The following is a 19,170-nucleotide window of genomic DNA, read 5'->3' as shown; positions in this document are numbered from 1 at the left end:
TAGTATGTACACATTTATTTTATCTTCATATTTTTTTTAATTTACTTTGAGAATTCCTCCTTTCCTTTCTAAATACTGTCCTTATGCATTCATATAAACTTATTCTCATGCAGGAAAATGAAAATTGATACAATATACGGCATGTATAATTTTCTTTGGCTCAAAAACTATTTTAAACTGAAGTAGACCTCTTCATATTTTTATCTAAAGAAATACACACAAAGAGAAGACACTTTTTATTATAATTTATTATAATTACAGTACTGCATTTATCACGCAGTGATCTAGGATGGTCAGGATTTGTGCAGTATAAAACAATGAAACCTGCTTCTTTCTGTATTAACACCTTACAAATTTTCCAGCAGCCTCAGTATTGGTCATATTATTTACTCTGAGAATATTTAACCTCTGTGTATGGCATAATGTATTATTTCCCGTTCTCCTTCAGTCTTTCCTCCAGTCGGTTATTGATTCCTCTCAGCTGATGTTCTGCTGTCCGAATATTCTTGGCCTCCAATAGCAGAGCTGGCAAGCTGGACGCCCCATACTGGACAGGAGGAGGAGAGGAAAAGGAGAGAGTATGTCATCATGAGTACTCTTGAAACTCTTGTAAAGATCAGCTGTGCATTAGAACTCCAGCAAGATAAAAGTAAAAAGTCTTTTTTGCTTAAAATGGACATATGTCCAAGAAACACAACTAACCAGACAGTATTCAGGTCATCATTTTTACTATTTCAGTCAGTATCAACATCAGCTGCATGTTTATACCGTCTCTTTCTCGCTGGGGTGTTTGTGCCGGTAGTCCAGGTATTGTCTGTTGAGCTCTCTGATGTTATTCAGGAAGGTCTGTCCTCGTCTCAGATCTGCAAGTCTGAGTTCAAGCTCTGCTTTATTCTTCTGCAGCAGCCACACCTGCCTCTCTGCCCTGACCAAACAAACAAGAACACACACACACAAGCAGTATAAAGGTCATTGTGAGTACATGTGTGTAAACATAAAACATTTATAGGAAGTTCGAAAGTTATCAGAAGTAATACTAATGTTTTTAAACAATGAAAAGACATTTTTGTGCATTAATTATGCTTCTACCTGCAAAGGCCATGGATGCTATATGGACTAAATATTTAAAAAATACTTGTAGTTTATAGCCAGTCAAACTTTAGGTGAGAATGGGGTAATATGAGCCAGTGGGTAAAATGAGCCACGCCTCATAGACTGCCTAAGCCATGCTTCTTCTGGTTTGCCCCATGGGAACTAAATTGGCAGTCACAGTGTTTCACTTGTATTGCTAATCCTGAATTATCCTGTGTAAGTTGTTCGTTGTCTGTTCGTTGAGTGAACCATTCATCAGAATTTCCACTACAGTAACAACTATTTTTAAACAAACATACTTTTATTTTGCAGTAAAAGTGAATGTTACCCCATTCTCCCCCACACCAACCCTACTTTGTGGAAATCAAAAAACTGCATGTTTGTGTCTCTGACCTGCTTCTCACCTCATCAGCTCATGTTTGGCATCCAACATTCTCCGTCTCTTTTTATGGATCAAAGAACCCACCTGACAGACACAAACAGGACAGACGGCGCAGTAAATACACATAACCATTAATACATTTTTATCCACAACAAGAGTCTACGGCCATGCCACCATCTCTGTGAGGGTCATTAGCAATATAGCACGCTAGCATTTGCTGGTATAAAAATAAAGTATTGGACAAATTTTGACCTGATGATGGCACTAAATGAAAAGTCAGAGGTTCACCAAAGTCATGATGATTGATCCTGAGGAAGATAAAAATGTCTGCACCAAATTTTAGGGCAATACATCCACAGCTGTTGAGACATTTCACTCTAAACATTAACTGTTGACCTCATGGTGATGTTAGAAGAAAAGTCAGGGATCTCTAAAATCAGGAGGCTTCATGCTCTGGGAATTGTGAACAACCTGTCAAAATTTAATCACAATTTGTCTAACATTTAAAAATCACAAAAAAAATCCAAGGCACTCTCTTTTAAAACAATTAAAATGCCTTTATTGTCATGGGATGGTCATGTTAGGCTTTGAAACACAAATTCTGACGTGTTTTGGCATCAAGCCTTCATCAGGAAGTAAAGGTCCTTTTTATAGCAGTCTTCCACAAACAGGAATCTTCCACTTGGAGTTGTGACCTGGAGAGGTTGTGGGTTTGTTTTAAGGTCTAACATAACCAAACTGTGACAATAAAGGCATTTTAATTGTTTTAAAAGAGAGTGCCTTGGAGTTTTTTGTGATTTTTGTGTCCCTATCCAAAGAGCATCTTAAACAAACGAGACCAGGAAGCGCTCCTATGCAAACATTTTTTTTTTGTCTAACAGATGTTGAGATATTTTAGCCTGGACCAAGCGGTAGACTAACCAACTGACATTGCCTTCCCATGACCCATGTGGCTAAAACCTGGTTGTCATAGTTACCTTGGCGTTTTCTCTTTTTAGAGCCTTGAGCTCCTTGTAAGAAGAGATCTGGAAGACAAAATACACCAGAAAATATACATGATCACATTTGTAGATGAATTGATTTATACAACTTTGGTGTCTAGAGGCTTTATTTTTTTTTAGGAAAAACACTTAACAACCATAATTTCAGTGTCACATTATCCAGTATAGTCAAACCCTGATTGGCACTTTAGATCAAAAACACAATGATGGCATGGTTGTAACTATGTCTTAGAATAGACCACTATCTTATGAGTCTAAACTTCTAAATGTCAACCGAAAACTTCAGTTTCTGGTTCCTTTTTTTGTCAAGTCTCCTGTAATTTGTAAAGTCTGACCTTTTCCAAGAGTTGCTCTTTCACATTGGAGGAGAAAGAATCAATGGACTGTTTAACTGCTTTAGACTCCACAGACTCTCTGAAAAACAAAAACACGTACACAAAAAGTATTTAACCACCTTCAACAGCAACGTTTGCAATAAAAATGACTTGAAGATGTGAATGTAAGTAGTTACTGTGTGGTGACATGAATGAAAGGGTTAGATTACAGGCTACAGACATCAGCTAGAGGTCTTTGTAAACAGTGATTGTTTAAACGTCTTTCATTAGGATATAAGACTAGATATCGTGATAGCTTTTGGATATCGTTATATCGTGAAATACCTTTTCCTGTTTTTAAAGGCTGCATTACAATAAAGTGATGGAATTTTCTAAACTTAACAGACTCTTCTATCTGTTCTATTATTTGCTTTTACCCACTTAAGTCATCATTATTGCAAAACTGCAAAACTTATGTAACTATCAGGGTGTATTGCTGCCACACAGAAAGAAGAAAAACAAAACAGTATCATGTTATAACAAACTTGTCACATTATATTCTAATACTGAACTTTTTTTTCCCTGTGTGGCAGCAAAATGCTACTGTATGTAGCTGTGTTTATCTTTTCATGTTCATTATGCTAATATTTGCATGTGATTACCAGTTTGATTAAAAAATAGCGAAATAGAGAACAGGTAATGTTCTGCTGTCAGAAAGTAAATACATGGGTCTGAAATAAAGATTTATGTAACTGGAGTCCCATTTACTTGATTGCAGGTGATTTAATTATGAACTGACATTTTTAACTGATCTATTATTATGATTAGGTCGGTACTTGACGATATGATGTGTAGTCGTATTCTACAGAGTAGGAGTAGACGCGTTTTGCTGGAGCTCTGTGTTGTCTCCTCCACTTTATTAATGACCTACTGCCCTACAGTGTTACCGTCTTGGTTTACCTGTACTGCTCACAGAAGTCAAGGAAGGCATCCAGAACCACATCGAACTCTGTTGCTCCCTGACCGCCGTGTCTCTTCCTCCTCTGTTTATCTCTGCTGGCCTGTTCTGCTTCTGTAGATGCACTGCCTTCAGGTGGAAGAATCAGATTTTCATGGTTCAACATTCAAGAAGAACAGCAGAACGAGAACTTCTGAACAACATTTCACAGTTCAGATGGAGAAAAGACTATTAACCCATTACAAGATTTTCAAGAGTTCCAAAACAACAGTATTTTGTACTGTATAATGAAGCAGTAAAGATAAAACAATCTCACTGGTTCAGGAGGTAGAGCCAGGAGATGGTTTGCTTAGCTTAACAGAAAGTCTTCGACCTACACGCCCTGTAAAACAACAACACTTTTATATGGATGAAATAAATGAGATATAGTCAGTAAATTAGCTTTAGAGGTGTTGTAGCAGATTTTTTTTCCCCCAGTCTTTATGCTAAGCTAAGCTAACTGTCTCCTGGTTTCATACTGAATGCATAGACATGAGAGTGGTACACTGCTGCCCTAACTCTCCACAAGAAAGTGAATAAGCATATTGGATTTTTAAGTATAAAGTGATGTTTAATTTTGCAGCTTCGCTAGAAATGTTGACTGATGCTAACCTCTTGTCCTCTCTTCTCTTACCTGATGAAGACGTTCTAGATTGAGACCTACTGGACAAAGACTTTCTGGTTCTGCCCAAACTGTTCAGTCTGGCTGTCTTTGGACTCGGGTTCTGAATAAATGACATAAAGAGAAAGAAATAAGTGAAAAGTCACAATCTGGGCCTCATTCTTGTGGATGTTGGGCTCCTGGCTACAACTGTCTGCTGAAGTCAACCCCTACCCAACTCGTGTCCTCGTCCACCACCTCCTCATCAGATGACAGGACTCTTTTACGTCTCTGCTTGGTTGTGTCGGTGTCAGATTTGTCCTGCACAAAAAAAAGGTAGCATAAAGTTGTTGTAACACTGCTTTTATTATGATCCTATTATCACAATTGTGGTAAACTACCCTTCTTACTGAAGACATCATCATTCACTTTCTCACCTGTGACTGAGGGTCACTGGAGTTCCCACTTCCTAATTCACTCTCCCTTTTCTTGCCTTTCTTCATTGGCTGATTTTTCATTGGCCTTGTTGACAGAGACAGAGAAATTATGTGATAGAAGACAGAAAGATCAATATCGGATACCGGACATGGATGCATTTCATCACAAGTCTTATAGCAGAAGCTGTATTACATTATTTAGTATCTGATAGAGAACACTCCTGTTGATGGATTACAGTGCAACTGTTTTCTTCAAAACTTTTCATATGACTCCCAAAATGTACAAAATGAAGAAATTGACTCTACAAGACTCAATGGAGATATTAAAGACTTAAGTGAGATAAGGTGTAACATTTTCAGCAGTATCATCAGTAGGTCTTTTTATGGCATCATGTCTTCATAGAGAAAATGCATAATGAACTCAGTGAATGGTATATCATCTCAGACTGCACAATAAGCTCTCTATGTGACCTCACCTCCCTGCAGATGTCTGTCCAGCCCTCCTAGCCTTGGCGGGCCTCTTCCCAACCAACTTTTTGAGCTTGTTGGTTGTTGGGGTCGGCTGGTTGGCGCTTGGGTCTGACTCTGTCCTCTTCACATCCAACTCTGCTCTTTCCCCCTGACGTGCGCCCTTCTTTTTCTTCGTTTGTCCTTCGTTCTCAGGCCTGTTCAATGCACACAGAGCAGTTTGAGACCAACTTTCCTTCAGCTGCAATAAGCTGCGTTCACATCATATTACTCTGACCGTACCTGGCTTTGACCTTCCCTCCACTACTTTTCCTACTCCTCTTCTTTTTCTCCTCATCCTCTTCTTCCCTCTGATTCTCTTCATCCCTCACTGCCTCCTTCCTCTTCACAGCAGCTCCATGCTGTCTACCAGTAGTCTTCAGCATCTGAGGAATTTCCCCTCTCCGAGCTTTTCCTTTGTTCACCTGTCCATCCTCTAAGACGTTTAAATCTTCCTCCACGGCAGTGCTGTGCAGGGGGTTACCTAGGCAACACAGGAGTTCTCTAGTCAGCACAAGATTGGTGGTTTGACATTATAAAAGACTCAGAAACAAGGTGGGCTAAATAAACAATAAAAAGGACAAAATGTAGGAAGATGGAAAGGCAAACATGAGGAGTTCTGTTTACAATACATTACTGACACACTTGTAATAGTATCACAGTACTTCACTGATTGAGTTATATGAAGAACAGCTCTACCCTTCATTTACAATATGAACAAATAACCATATTGGATATTGTGATTGGAATCATCTGGTGCTTGGGATAATTCACAAAGGGATAGAGATGTAGCAGTACAGTGTAATGACTCACCATAATTTGCCTGCAGTCCCTCCAGGAAGCTAGCTCTCTCTATAGCAGACAGGTCTGGAGAATCCACATTTTCTAAAGATGAACCTTTCTGGATTTGAACACAATAGACAGTAATGAAATTACAATTCCATAAGTCATAAACACACATACAGCTAGCTTTACATTAACACAAATACAGACATAATGCTAGCCATCAAAATGTTGCATGAAAATTCCCTCCCTCTTGTGTTTTCCTGAGAGAAAAAAAAATCATCAGGAGGTAGTGCCAAAAAAATCATACAGTTCATAGTTCATACAGTTGACAAGGGCACAATCCACTGTTAATCACTTTTAAAAATAAATTATTAGTACTGATTTTGATATTCATCAAATTATGAATGGATCTACCTATAAATGTTAATTCATGGTGTTTTTTAAAGTCTTTACTTTCTGTTTTATGCTGGTACAATTCAAAGGGTGTCTTTTTATACAATTCATACTGTTTGTGCTTATAAAGGTGTACAAAAGTGTCCAAATTCCCTGATTTCAGCTTTTCAAATGTGCATATTTTGTGGTTTCTTCAGAGTAAACTGAATATATTTGGGTTGTGGGTAAAACAAGACATTTCAGGATGTCATCTTGGGCTTTGGGAAACACGTCCACATTTTTCAGCATTTTCTTACATTTTATGGACCAAACAACTAATCGATTAATTGAGAAAATGATCGACAGATGATTTAATTGCAGCCCTAAGGACATGCCTAAGAATTTCAATGAGTCTGTACTGTCTTGTACCTGTGCAAATGCCAATAAATCTCTTGCATCATCAATCGTAGTGCAAATACTTAAGTGACCATAGAGCAACTCACTTGAGCCTCATCTTGCAGCTTTTTGGCTCCTCTGCGCTTTTTGGCACTGCAGAAACAGAGAAGACAGGAAGCACTTCACGTCAATCAGTCTCGATATTTGTGCCACCGTCAAGTGACAGAGAGCTCCTGGGTCGTTTTTTGGGCAGCCTCCCTGCTGAAGAGACCCTGAGCCCTACCTTTATCCCCATGTAGCACATTAATATGTTTACTGCAACGCTACCTGTCTCACACAAATGTGACCGATTTTTGAATTGTTAATAGCATTTCGACTTTTGGGTGTGCTTATATCACCAACAAACGACACTTAAAACAAACAGCCCTTATCTTTCAGCTAGTTTGACCACTTTTCCTCACACATATTCATATTACAATAACGTTAGTCAGTCAGCCAGTAGACAAGCAGAGTAATGTTAGCTTGTAGCATCCGATTCTTTTAATGAATTATGTGATTTCACCAACATAAGACGGAGCGGTGTATGTAGAATAAATACTGCTTCGGGCGTTGGCCAAATTATAATTCATAATTGATATTTCTCACCTCATTTGGAACAACAGTTGCTCGTAGCGTTTAATTTGTTTTGTTAACACTCTGTACTTCGAGCTAAAACAATTTCCCGCAAAACGCTTTGTTTTGAATTGTCGGGCTGCACCATTCCTGACACGGAGGGGTGGGACGTGATACGTATTCACAAAAAAAAAAAGGTTACCGCTCAAAGTGAGACTTTTCATGTGTAAAATTACAACACTTTAGGCTTAATTTTACGGTGATATGGCATGGATACGGTTTACCTATACTTAACAAATGTATTGGATATTTGTAAAAGATATTTACCCTGAATGGTTTCACTTAAATCGCTCCTACGGGAAGCGAAAGGGTTCAATACTCGCAATGATGCGTTTGACAGTGAAAGAAAGTATACAAAATAGTGTGAATGCTTAGCAGAGCAGTGAAATAAACAAGTTAAAAATACATAAACACAAAAAACATTTTTTTTTTTTTGTTTTAGTCCTGTGTATATAAACAATAATATACAAGTTTGATTTAGCGATTTAACTGGGTTGTACAATGAGATGCCATTTGTAGTTCCCTTTATGCTACTCAACAACAAAAAATAAATAAATCAATAAATAGGTGAATAAATAAGATAAGTAAAATTAAAACAAAATTTCAGTGGAATGCTGAGGATGAAAGTAGTCTAACAGCCTGACAAAAGAATATACTAAAATAACTTTAGGATAAAAAATTGTCTTTACCTCATGAATATGAAATAAACACTCCCTTGGAATAAAGATGATATAATTCCGTTTTCATGTACACACAGCCTCAATGAAGCAAAAGACATGAAAACACATGGCTCTTTTGATGATTTTTAATTAAAATTTGTACAAAACAAATCTGAGATGACAGTAAAAACAATTATGGCAAGATCATAGTCAAAAGTACTTCCATGAAATTAAAACCATAAACATTCAAGATGATTTAATTCTGGCTGTATTGCCTCATCTTACTATGCTATAATAATTTAATAAAACTGATTTGAACAAATCTCTTCCCTTCCTGCTAGCATCATAAATAAATTAAAAGACTAACACAGTCCTGATTGGTCTTCGGTACCTGCATTCCCTGTGTACAGCTAGCTTTGTTTAGAGTACATTTCATATGGCTCAATCTGTTGGACCCAAGCTTATTTATGAAAAGATTTAAGAATCCAACAGAAACAATCCTTTTTTCCATGGTGGATTAAACGTTATACAGAACAAACTCAAAAACAAAGTAAAATAAAACATGACAACTGCCCAAAAAAAAAAAAAAAAAACAATCATCAAAGACAGTGAAATGTTGAGGTTGTGGTGTGTGAAGCTGTGTGGGGTCATCAATATGGCTCCTGATCCAAATATAGCTCTCAGTGAACCTGTTTCAGCAGCATGACTCTTCCCTCTTTGTCCTTAAAAGTTAAAAAAGTGTGTCCCTTTAAAATGCCCTTCATTAAGCTAATATCACAAAAATAGCTGATTAGAATCATTACATGATCGCTGAATTTGTACTGCACATAACATAGGTAAAACCCCATCAACAGACATATTGATTTTGAATAGAAATCTACTCTGAAAGCTCAGAGGTCTTGTTCTAAATGCTCTTAATCAAGTTCCATTAAAAGCATGATTGTTTCTAGTGTTACGGTTCACGAGGACTAAACAGGTTGATGACCTTTTTCATTTGCTTCCCTTTGTTTGCTTTAGCTTGCGCCTCCTCCTCTGCCTCTTCCTTTCATCTTCATCTAAAAACTCCTTTGGTAGAGCTTTTGTGTCTTTCCTTCCATTTTGCTCTCCCCCTACATTTTGATCCCGGCGTACAGCTCGTCTATCTGGGACCTGAAGTGTTGCCGCATCTCGTTCCTCTTGGCCTTCAGCGTCGGAGTGAGCAGGCCGTTCTCGATTGAGAACAGCTCGGTGTGGATGCAGATGGCCTTCACCTGAAGGACACACACATGTTGGCAGGTTGTGTTAACAGAGGATAACAGCATCTCATGCCTGAACAGTTTGTAAGAACACTACAAAGACTACAGAGCCACCTAGTGGTACACAGAAAAAAAAACTTCAAATCTCTTTATGAACTATGAGCGAGTTTTGGACCTGTTCAAAGGACTTGAGGCCTCCTTCCTTGCCCAGTCGCACCATGTCTTCGAAGATGGCTGCCTTGACTTCCTGTACAGACAGAAAAAAGGGAGATACCTCAGAATACTGATGTCACAGGCGGTGCATCTGCTATGGTTTTACAAAGCAATGTTAAACGGGTGTTTGGCTCAACTTCTAGTCTAACGTCTAGTTCTATGACTCTTTGCATTATGAACTTTGGATCCGTGGAGTTTTTATATTTGTGAAAATTTCTTTCTACTTGTTGCCAGGGTCCTATGTTCCCCAGCTCTCTATGGCAGAGGTTCTAATTTTTTTCTCAGACAAGGATCACTTACAACATAGAAAATATACTGGGGACACACTCATGTATGTCCCTTAGAATAGTATGACATAGCCTTTATTTCCCCACCTCTACTTATCTGTGTGAAAGAACAACATAAGAGAAATGTATTAGAAAGAGATTAATATTAGAAAGGTATTAAAAAGATTGGCACCATGTCAACACAGAATACCCATGTAGAGAGAGCTGGATTACACCATTAATGGGTGATGTGTGGGTGAAACATGCATGACTAGTGGGAGGAAGATTTATATTTATTAAGAGTTATAGTTTGATGTTTTAGAACAAAATCTATGGACTATTTTAGATTTACAGATTTATTTGTTAAACTATGAAGCCTCTGTAAAATAAAAAAAAAACATTCTTTATATCATGATAATTTAAATGAATGAATCTGACACTTTTCACGGACCGGACCCTCTTACAGAATAGCAGCTCTATATAATACATCACAGGTTAGCATAAGACATAGGATGCTGTAAACATAGATATGCTCCTGTTTCTATTAGTCATCAGCACCACCTGTCATGTTCCAAATATGTTCTTTTGAATTAATTTTTTTAATGGATGCTATTTAACTATATTCATTACATAATTAAATGTTAGTTACAACAATTTCTCTCACAAAAGTCTAGTTACTTTTTATTTTATCCTGCATCAAGCCAATATGTGAAACAGAAAGAAATAGATGAAGATCATTTCTGACATCATCAGTTTTATTCCTGGTATTAAAGGGAACGAAACTGACTGTTGGCATGGGAAACAGTACCTATGCAGTCTGAAATCATTACATACTGTAATTAAACTCTGAAAAGTATTACTTCTCTGCCACATAGTTCCTGGTAGCTGCCATCCAGTCCCAGTGTCCTCTTGGTCCAGCCAGACAGGAAGTCAGGGTCGGGAACCACAACTGCTACCAGACATGCCTTGCGATCAACACGGTACAAACAATAATGTCAGTGAAGATTCATCAAAGGGAACCGAGTCAGAGGAATTGTGAACAGGAAACAGTTTTCTTACACCTACCTGCAGACTGTCTCCATGCACATAGATTTGTGCCACTGCATCACTCCTCACGTAGACATTCTCTATCTTTTCAGGAGCGATGTACTCGCCCTGTGCCAGCTTAAAGATGTGCTTCTTCCTGTCCACGATCTTCAGCGTGCCATTCTGTGAACGCACATCCACACAAAATACATTTTTTTGTTCACATATTGATGAAACGTCTCCAGACTGACAGATGCAGAATTGAACTAACTGTCATGAACTTTGGGATGTAATGTAACATAACCTACCGGAAGCCATTTTCCAATGTCTCCGGTGTGAAGCCATCCATCTGCGTCAATAGCCTCCTCAGTCTTCTCCGGGTCCTTCAGATAACCCTGAAACACGTTAGGGCCCTTCACACACACCTAGAAACCAAAACACGTACAAAGTTATTACTGAAATACATGATCATAAATACAAAACATGACGTCTGTTTGTCTTCGTGTTTCACCTCTCCCTCGCCGTTTGCAGCCAGGTAGTTCATCTCAGGCACGTCCACCAGTTTAACTGAGTTACAGGGGAGAGGAGCTCCAACGTGACCTGATGACATCAAGTCCAGTTTAGTTCAGTCAGTCCATCACTTAAACAAGACTGCATGTCTCATAAATTACAACTCAAGTCAAGCAGATTTGGTAATTATTACCTGCAGTCCAGTCCCCAGGCACGGTCAAGGTGCATCCAGCAGTACACTCTGTTTGTCCATAACCTTCATAGAACTGAGACAGAGGAAATGATTATCATCATTATCATCAATATTACAAACACGATTACGCAAAGAGCAGTGAAGGAATGTGGATGATTATCCACTGCAGTGCACTGCAGAATTACAGTTAAAGGTGGCCGAAAAGAAACAGGGCTGAATTCAGCTCGAGTGCGTTTGTGTTACCTGACAGCCGATTGCAGCTCTGAGGAAGGTGAGAACAGTAGGAGAGATGGGAGCAGCTCCCGTTATCATGAGACGCACACGACCTCCGAGACTGGCCTGTAGAGGGCAGCACACTACATTAATACTTGACAGTTCTGTCAGTTGAACCTCCAACAAATTATGTAATATGTATAATATGTAATGATGTAAAAAACAGAAAAAAAATCATCCACTTGCTGCTAAAACCCTCGTATTCACTTCCAATATGATAATAATCTATATCTTTTACTGTTAGATAGGAACCCTGTGTGAGTTAAGCCTGTAACTATAAGAGTTCCCAACTTTTGGAGGTATCAACCATAGATGTCTGCCTTCAAATATAACAGAAATAAGTGGCACTCAGCTTGTGTTGCTCAAAGCACAAAAAATCCATTTTAAAAATTCAACAGCAGAAAAAAAAAAAATAAATAAAAAAAAAATAGAAAAAAATAAATGACAGCAGAAACATGTAATTGGCTTTTATGTTTTGTAAATCTCAAATGGGCCGTTGCTCTCTCAACTTTCATCTCAGATGGCCCAAAATCACACATGACACAGAGCCTTTAGTAGACAACACACATACACTTTAGAAATCAGTTTCAGCGCATATGGAACAGAAACAGCCGCACACCAATTCATCTGCTCCTGCTGTTTGTGCTTCTTGATAAAAAAATATCAGCCCGATATCTGCTGGCAGCCGCTAACTGCTTAACTCAGCTGCCCAGCTGGTAGAGACAGATTGAATAGCACTTCACCTCTCTACCACAGATGATACCTTGTCAACAAATGGAGATTACAGATTAGTGTGTGTCTTTATTCAGATTCTGGTGCATGGAGACACCACAAATGGCCTTTGTGTGCAATATAATAACATAAAGCGTAATAACTAAATTCTGACAATGAAGACATTTTACACATCATGCAAAAACAGATAAATCTGACATATTGCCCAGCCCTAGTAAACAACAATCCTGGACAAATAGCACTCAGCTGTACAGTGACATAACAGGAGTTGTAACTGTGCTGGCTCTGTGTACCTGGACCTTCCGGAAGATGAGTCGATCCCAGATGCTGTCTCTCCTCACGATGCCTTTCATCATCTCTGCCTCCTTCCTCCTGTACGCAAATTGCAGCAGCCATCGCTTCAGAGAGCTGTTGGCCTGCCCAAAGATCTACAAACACACACACACACACATCAAGGCTCACCATAAGTATTACAAACAGCATCATCTGTAATGTTTATGCTGCATTCATGAAAAATGAAAGCTGTCTTGAACATGACACAGCTTGAAATGACACTGGTTTACAATGTTCATATGAGCAGGGTCAGACATTCAGAAGCACGCACAGACACCTGTCGACACGAACCCAGTTTGGAGAAGCAGTTGGAGTACTGGTGTAGATTTTTTTAAGCAGCCAAAATACATTTTGCTGCTGATCCCGCCCACAGCAGTTCACTGCTTAGCTTGCGTACTGATAGTCCTCTCTGCTTCTCCACACTGGGGGCATGTTGACTGCCACCTGCTGTAGGAAATACAAGTATCTCCTACAGCCGCTTCAAATAATCCTTCCAACTCTGAGCCAACACTTTTGTTTATAAGGCTATCATTCTTGTACCCTCCTACCTTATCATACATTCTGTTCAGGAGTCTGGGAACCACAGGGAACACAGTTGGTTTCAACGTGTTTAGGTCATCTGACAGCCAACGAATATCTCCCTGGAAAAAGCCAATCCTGGCGCCTTGCACTAACATCACTCCCTGTCAGAAGGGAAAAATTAACAGGTCATCAAAACTGCTCAGTATGTAATGAAGAGAGGTCGAGACACAGGGTTTGTAGGAATATCAATCTATCTTTAACAAAGGGTAACTATGGGAGCTAAGGGAACACATACTACCTGTACTACTCTCTCAAACATATGAGCCAAGGGCAGGAAGGAAATATGGACGTCGTTGGGACCCAATGGACAGCAAACCTAAAACACGTGTGCACACAGACAGGAATGCAAACACGCAGACAGGGACACATTGACACACGCAGATGGACACAAACACAGGAACATGCACATACACCACAGACAGGGAGGGAAAGCTGTCAGTATTAACGTCTGTACCTCCACCACCCTCTCAAACATGTGGGCCAGAGGCAGAAAAGACAGCATGACATCTTCTGGGGTGGTCTGAGCGCAAGACTAGAGAGACAAGGAAAGTCCGTGAAAGTCTATTACTGTGTCTCACTCCTCAGACAAAGTTTTATTATTAGTTCTTCCTCTTAATATATGATGGCACTTATTGATCCTGAATCAGTGGAGGGTCTGAAGTGTCAATACAACAGACTACACACACCTTCCTCATTTTCTTCTCTTTGGTCCATCATCCATAAAAAAAAAACCAAAGCTAAATCACTGTCAAGTTACTCAAACCCCAATATTATCTACCCTCTTCCTGTAATATGTTCAAATATATTTAATTCAATCACATGTGAATGTGGGTGACCAGCTAACTTCACACATCATGTAAAACCACACTTTATGGTTAGCTTGTGGGTTGTAGCAGCTAGCAGAGCTGCATCATAGCACAAGTAGTTTTTTTTTTTATTATTTCCACAAGAATGTGACTGAGGTTCATTTATTATTTGTTCCCTTGATCTACACCACCTGATCTACTATCAGAAGTGATGAAGCAGGAGAAAGGAAGAGGAGGAAGAGGGAAGAAGGAGAAGGTAGAAATACTTTAAAACTTTGCAATTTTTACGTTTTTTTTTTTAGTTGCATAATGAATGTTTTCTTGTGAAATTTTAGCTGCTGAACTATGTAAAGATTTGTAAAATATAGTAGAGGAGGAAAAGAGGAGGTTAAGAAGCAGAGCTAAAGATGCTCTGACTGACTTTAACAGCTCAAGCATCAGAACCACACCTCTGTCACTTTGATGAAGGCTGAGCAGTTGGACACAATATTCCCATGAGTCAACATAGCACCCTTTGGGTTTCCTGAAAGTACAAACACACACACATGTACACATCTTTAGAGTTAACGTATATATGTAGTATATACTTCAAATACAGATGAAACTATATGGGGTGCAGTTTACTGTGTGTGTGTCTGTGTCTCTGTGTGTGTGTGTGTGTGTGTGTGTGTGTGTGTGTGTGTGTGTGTGTGTGTGTGTGTGTGTGTGTGTGTGTGTGTTACCTGTTGTGCCGCTGGTGAAGCAGACGACAGCCATGTCCTCAGGTCGTGGAGGCTGGAGGGATCAGAGTGAAGCAACGGTCAAACAGTGCCGCAAAACACAAAAAAACATTGTCAGTTTACAACCCTCGATCCCAAACAAGTTGAGACACAGAGTAAAATGTAAATGAAAGCAGAATGCATTCCTTTACAAATGAGCTGTGCTTACTAAAAACAGTTTAACAAAATGTTCCCGATCAAATGTTGCACTATCCTTTATCTTACCTTTGTTACATCTTATACACAGCATCCCAACTTTTTAGGAATAAGCTCAGCCTACAGTTTTGCAGTCAATTTAATGGCCTACTGTAACATTTCTATATTAAATAAAATTACAAGCACTTACTAACTTTTTTCAAAAACTTAAGTATTTACTAATGAGAGGTAATTTAACAAGAGTGATTACTCACCACTGGTTCGTGATGATGGGCCTTACCGATTGCCTGTGAGAAGAAAAGTACATTACTAAAGTCATCAAAGAAACAGCAATTAAGGCAATCTAGATGAGACATCTGGAATGAAGAATGAGAATGAATGATAAAAAATAAGCTAGGGAGAAATAAAGCTAACAAGAAAGAGAGAGCCATGTAAAAATGAAGGTTAGAAGATTGAAACAAAAATAGCTGAACGTACAAAAAAAGGAAGAGAAGTGATGAAGGAATAAAAGGAAAACAGCGATGTGGACTAAAGCTGCTTGCTGACCTCCATCTCCTCCAGGCCGAGGATGTCGATTCCAGCCTGCCGCCCCCTACTGACCAGCTCGGCACTGGGGGCCTCCATCAGCACGATCCTTTTCACCGTGTGCTTCTTGTCCTTGACACAGTCCAGTACCAGGTCGACTTTATCTACGACGTCGCACACTACGGTCGAGATGGAAGCTACAGGAACAACATACAAACACGTGCAGACAGATCAGGTCAACAACTCAAACATGGGCACTGAGGTGTGTGGGTGTGTGGGTGTGTGTGTGTATTCATGTTGGTGCTGCTGTTCTTTACCTTTGTCTATGATGTAGCCAATGGCTTCTGTTCCCAGTGTGTCGTACAGAGGGACTGACACCAGAGAATATGTGTAACATGCCAGCTCAGTGATGGTCCACTACACAAAGACACACAAACACACACACATTAATAAGCATTGCATGATTATCCCTTTACAGATATATATAAAAAGCATTGTTAACATTATACATAAAGTGAATATGCACTCTTGTGGTGACCAGATTAATGTCAGTGTCATTTTTGACCACATATAGTGGTAAATATAGGTATAAATAATCTACAGCAGTGGTTCCCACCCTTTTATCGTTGGAGCACCTTACACGTATCTACAAAAAGCTGAGCCCTTCCAGCCCCACACACATTCATTACAAAGCTTTGTTGTAAAAAATGAACGACAATTATAATTGTAATTATAATCTTAGAACCTTTTACTTTGGTTAATGTTTTTTTTCTAGTATAAGCTTAACATTCTTTCTTTTAACAACCCAACGGAGCAGCTTATACACACTCATCCTTACCAAAAAAATAATAATTCATTATTACAGAACTTGAGAGGTCACAGAGGTGTTCTTCTCAGCAGCCAACTACTAATGAGTTAGCACAAAGAAAGGAAAGGGCCCAAATATGAAGACAAAAAATGGCTAAGAATACACATTAACAGTAAAAATGGTTTTAAAAAAATCCATATATCAAAGCTAAAAATTGTCTAGAACCTCATTATCAATGCTAAAAATGTTTCAGAACCTAGGTATCAATGCTGAAAGTTGTCTTTTTTATATAGAATTTATACAGACTTTTGTATAAATTGTCATTTTTGTTAATGTGCAAATCTAATTTTGGTAGCCTCAGAGTACACAAAGTCTTGGGGACCCTCTATGATTTAGGATGTTTATTTGCACTCAGCAGGGAACTGGCACAGGGTACCTCAGGTCTGTTCTGTGAGAAGATGCCAATGTGGGAGTCGGTGGACTTTGAGTGTCCCTTGTGAAGAAACGCTGAACCCAGGTTCTCTGTTCGCTCCATCACCTAAACACACAAAAACACAGGCATGGGTAGAAAGTAGAAAGTTCTTAAAGAAATATAACAGGAATATTACACAGAGCTTAAAACGATAAACTAAGTGAGCATCTGGCCCAGATTAAATACACGTTAACAGCATTTTCCACTAGTATGCTTGACTGTAGCACACAAACCGAATCAGCAGATAATAAGTTCATTAAGTAGCCTCTAGTTTGTTTGTTCAGAAACTTCTTGTTTACATCAAAACAATTGAGATATGGTGATTAAGGCTACATGTTTCTGACAATGGAGTAAAATACTACTTTTCATGCAGTCCTGTTGTGTTACAGAATGCATCCTCTGCATGGCCCAAACACCGGTACCACGTCTATGTGTCAACAGCTGTTTTCGTTGCTCTGCTGCTGTTAAATTGGAGGCCATATTGTTTTTATGAGGTGAGTTGCTCGTGGTGACTCTCACCTCTCTGTAAGACATCCATTCATAGGCCTGTTTTGGTTTCCTGGAGCCCAGACAAGGACCATTATCTTGAGGATGAAAGGAGAGAGACAGAGGGGGGAGGGGAGACAGAATAAAAGAGAAATAGAAAGAAAAGCAAAACTTTAGGTAAACTAATTAATATCTAAACGCACATTTTCATGACACATGCACCTTCCTACCCTCTTCATTCTGCTGCCATGGGATTTTGTGACAACTCTACATTAGAATTGCAATAAACAACTAAAAAGTTCTGACTGGAATTTTAATTTACTATAACATTATTTCATATGCACAAACAGTTACCGGATGCTAAGAATTATTTAAGCGTGACACATCAAAGGTCCTGACAGATTGACACCTTATGTTTTAGGTTGGTTACAGAGGCTATTTTACATGAACATGAACATACGTGTGCCTTGAGATTTTGGCTTGTCCTTTGGTGAAATGGTCAGAGAAAGTATTAAAATCGCTAGTCTAAACAGTGTTTACAGTGTTCAGTAACATACGATGTAAAAGCATACGGCCCTGTAATTTAAGCAAATGTAAATGATATTAAGTAAAGAGGATCTACCTCAGTGAAAGTATAAAAAATTCTACAACTGAAATATATAACACTCAAAATAAATGCAGTAGTTGCAACTTACTGGAGACTCGGGCCCCTCTGAGGAAGAACTCGTACATTGTTCTGGCGTCATCATAAAAATGTGTCAAGTGAGCCTCTCCATTCAGCAGAACTGAACGGCGCGCAAACTCTCCGCCCTGATAAAAGAAACAAATGTGGGTCATGAAAAGGCTATGATTGATCCTCCTGTATGTCCAGCATCAGTTTCAGTTTCTTGATTCTTTAATATTTCATTCACATACAGTTACAGTTTGGCTGATTGTGGGGCAAGCTGTCCTCTTGTGATCTTGGGGGATCCGATCACAGGGGGACAATTGTAAGTACTGAATGCACCAAAGACGTGTGGTGCGGAGGTGGAACACACTGTCTTATTTGTGTGTATGCACTGTGTCCTGGGCCAGACTGAAAGACCGTCTGCTTTGTGAAACAGTTACAGCAAGTTCCAATCCTTTATACTTTTTGTAAATTCAGCACTAAATGCAATGCATTCAGCTGCGTGTGTATTTGCATTTAGAGCCAGGAAGTGAGATCCAATATACATAAAGACACATTGTAATACCAGGTGTAAACAGTCTATTAGATACTTGACTCCGACAGACAGACTTTGCCCTTAAACTTACCGGAATCTCAACTGACTGCATGTGGAGGTCGCAGGCAGGTGGAAGGGCCTTGGGTCGTGTTGCCAGGTAGTAGGTAGTCGCAGCGGCCACTGCCCCCACGCTGACTAACATGGGGGTGGAGATGCTCCTGATGTACTGGCTGACATCATCCATGTCTGGCAACCCCAGCTTCTGCAGGAATTCCTGGCTCAGCATGGTGCTGCTGGTGAGGTAAAAGACGAGTGTGGGTTTGTGGGAAGTGAACCGGTTTGTGCGTGTGGGCGGAGTGGTAAATTTAAGTGAGTGTG

The 19,170-nt window shown here is 39.3% G+C and overlaps 2 protein-coding genes across 2 annotated transcripts; both read right to left on the bottom strand.

Annotated features, from left to right (window-relative positions):
* Positions 1-233: 233 nt before the first annotated feature.
* Positions 234-7,535, bottom strand: cenpu (centromere protein U). Its single transcript, XM_084719831.1, has 14 exons — positions 7,531-7,535; positions 6,993-7,038; positions 6,145-6,232; positions 5,575-5,815; positions 5,301-5,489; positions 4,825-4,909; positions 4,622-4,708; positions 4,421-4,511; positions 3,750-3,876; positions 2,811-2,889; positions 2,452-2,499; positions 1,497-1,558; positions 769-925; positions 234-547 (listed from the first exon to the last, which is right to left on the bottom strand). The coding sequence occupies exons 1-14, from the start codon at positions 7,533-7,535 to the stop codon at positions 428-430; spliced, it is 1,425 nt and encodes a 474-aa protein (XP_084575957.1). The 3' UTR covers positions 234-427.
* Positions 7,536-8,348: 813 nt separating this feature from the next.
* LOC146326542 (long-chain-fatty-acid--CoA ligase 1-like) lies at positions 8,349-19,170 on the bottom strand. Its single transcript, XM_084718833.1, has 20 exons — positions 18,884-19,170; positions 18,286-18,400; positions 17,624-17,688; positions 17,069-17,170; positions 16,124-16,241; positions 15,846-16,021; positions 15,554-15,586; positions 15,108-15,159; positions 14,835-14,908; positions 13,818-13,895; positions 13,546-13,680; positions 12,958-13,092; positions 11,903-11,998; positions 11,660-11,732; positions 11,468-11,556; positions 11,265-11,381; positions 10,996-11,139; positions 10,791-10,895; positions 9,627-9,698; positions 8,349-9,466 (listed from the first exon to the last, which is right to left on the bottom strand). Exons 1-20 carry the CDS (start codon positions 19,076-19,078, stop codon positions 9,326-9,328), a joined length of 2,115 nt encoding a protein of 704 aa, XP_084574959.1. The 5' UTR covers positions 19,079-19,170; the 3' UTR covers positions 8,349-9,325.

Source organism: Lutjanus erythropterus, chromosome 5, assembly GCF_056507025.1.
Source record: "Lutjanus erythropterus isolate fLutEry1 chromosome 5, fLutEry1.hap2, whole genome shotgun sequence".
Classification (NCBI taxonomy): domain Eukaryota; kingdom Metazoa; phylum Chordata; class Actinopteri; order Lutjaniformes; family Lutjanidae; genus Lutjanus; species Lutjanus erythropterus.
Note: the sequence above shows the minus strand (reverse complement) of the source record. Positions and strands in the feature narration are given on the sequence as shown.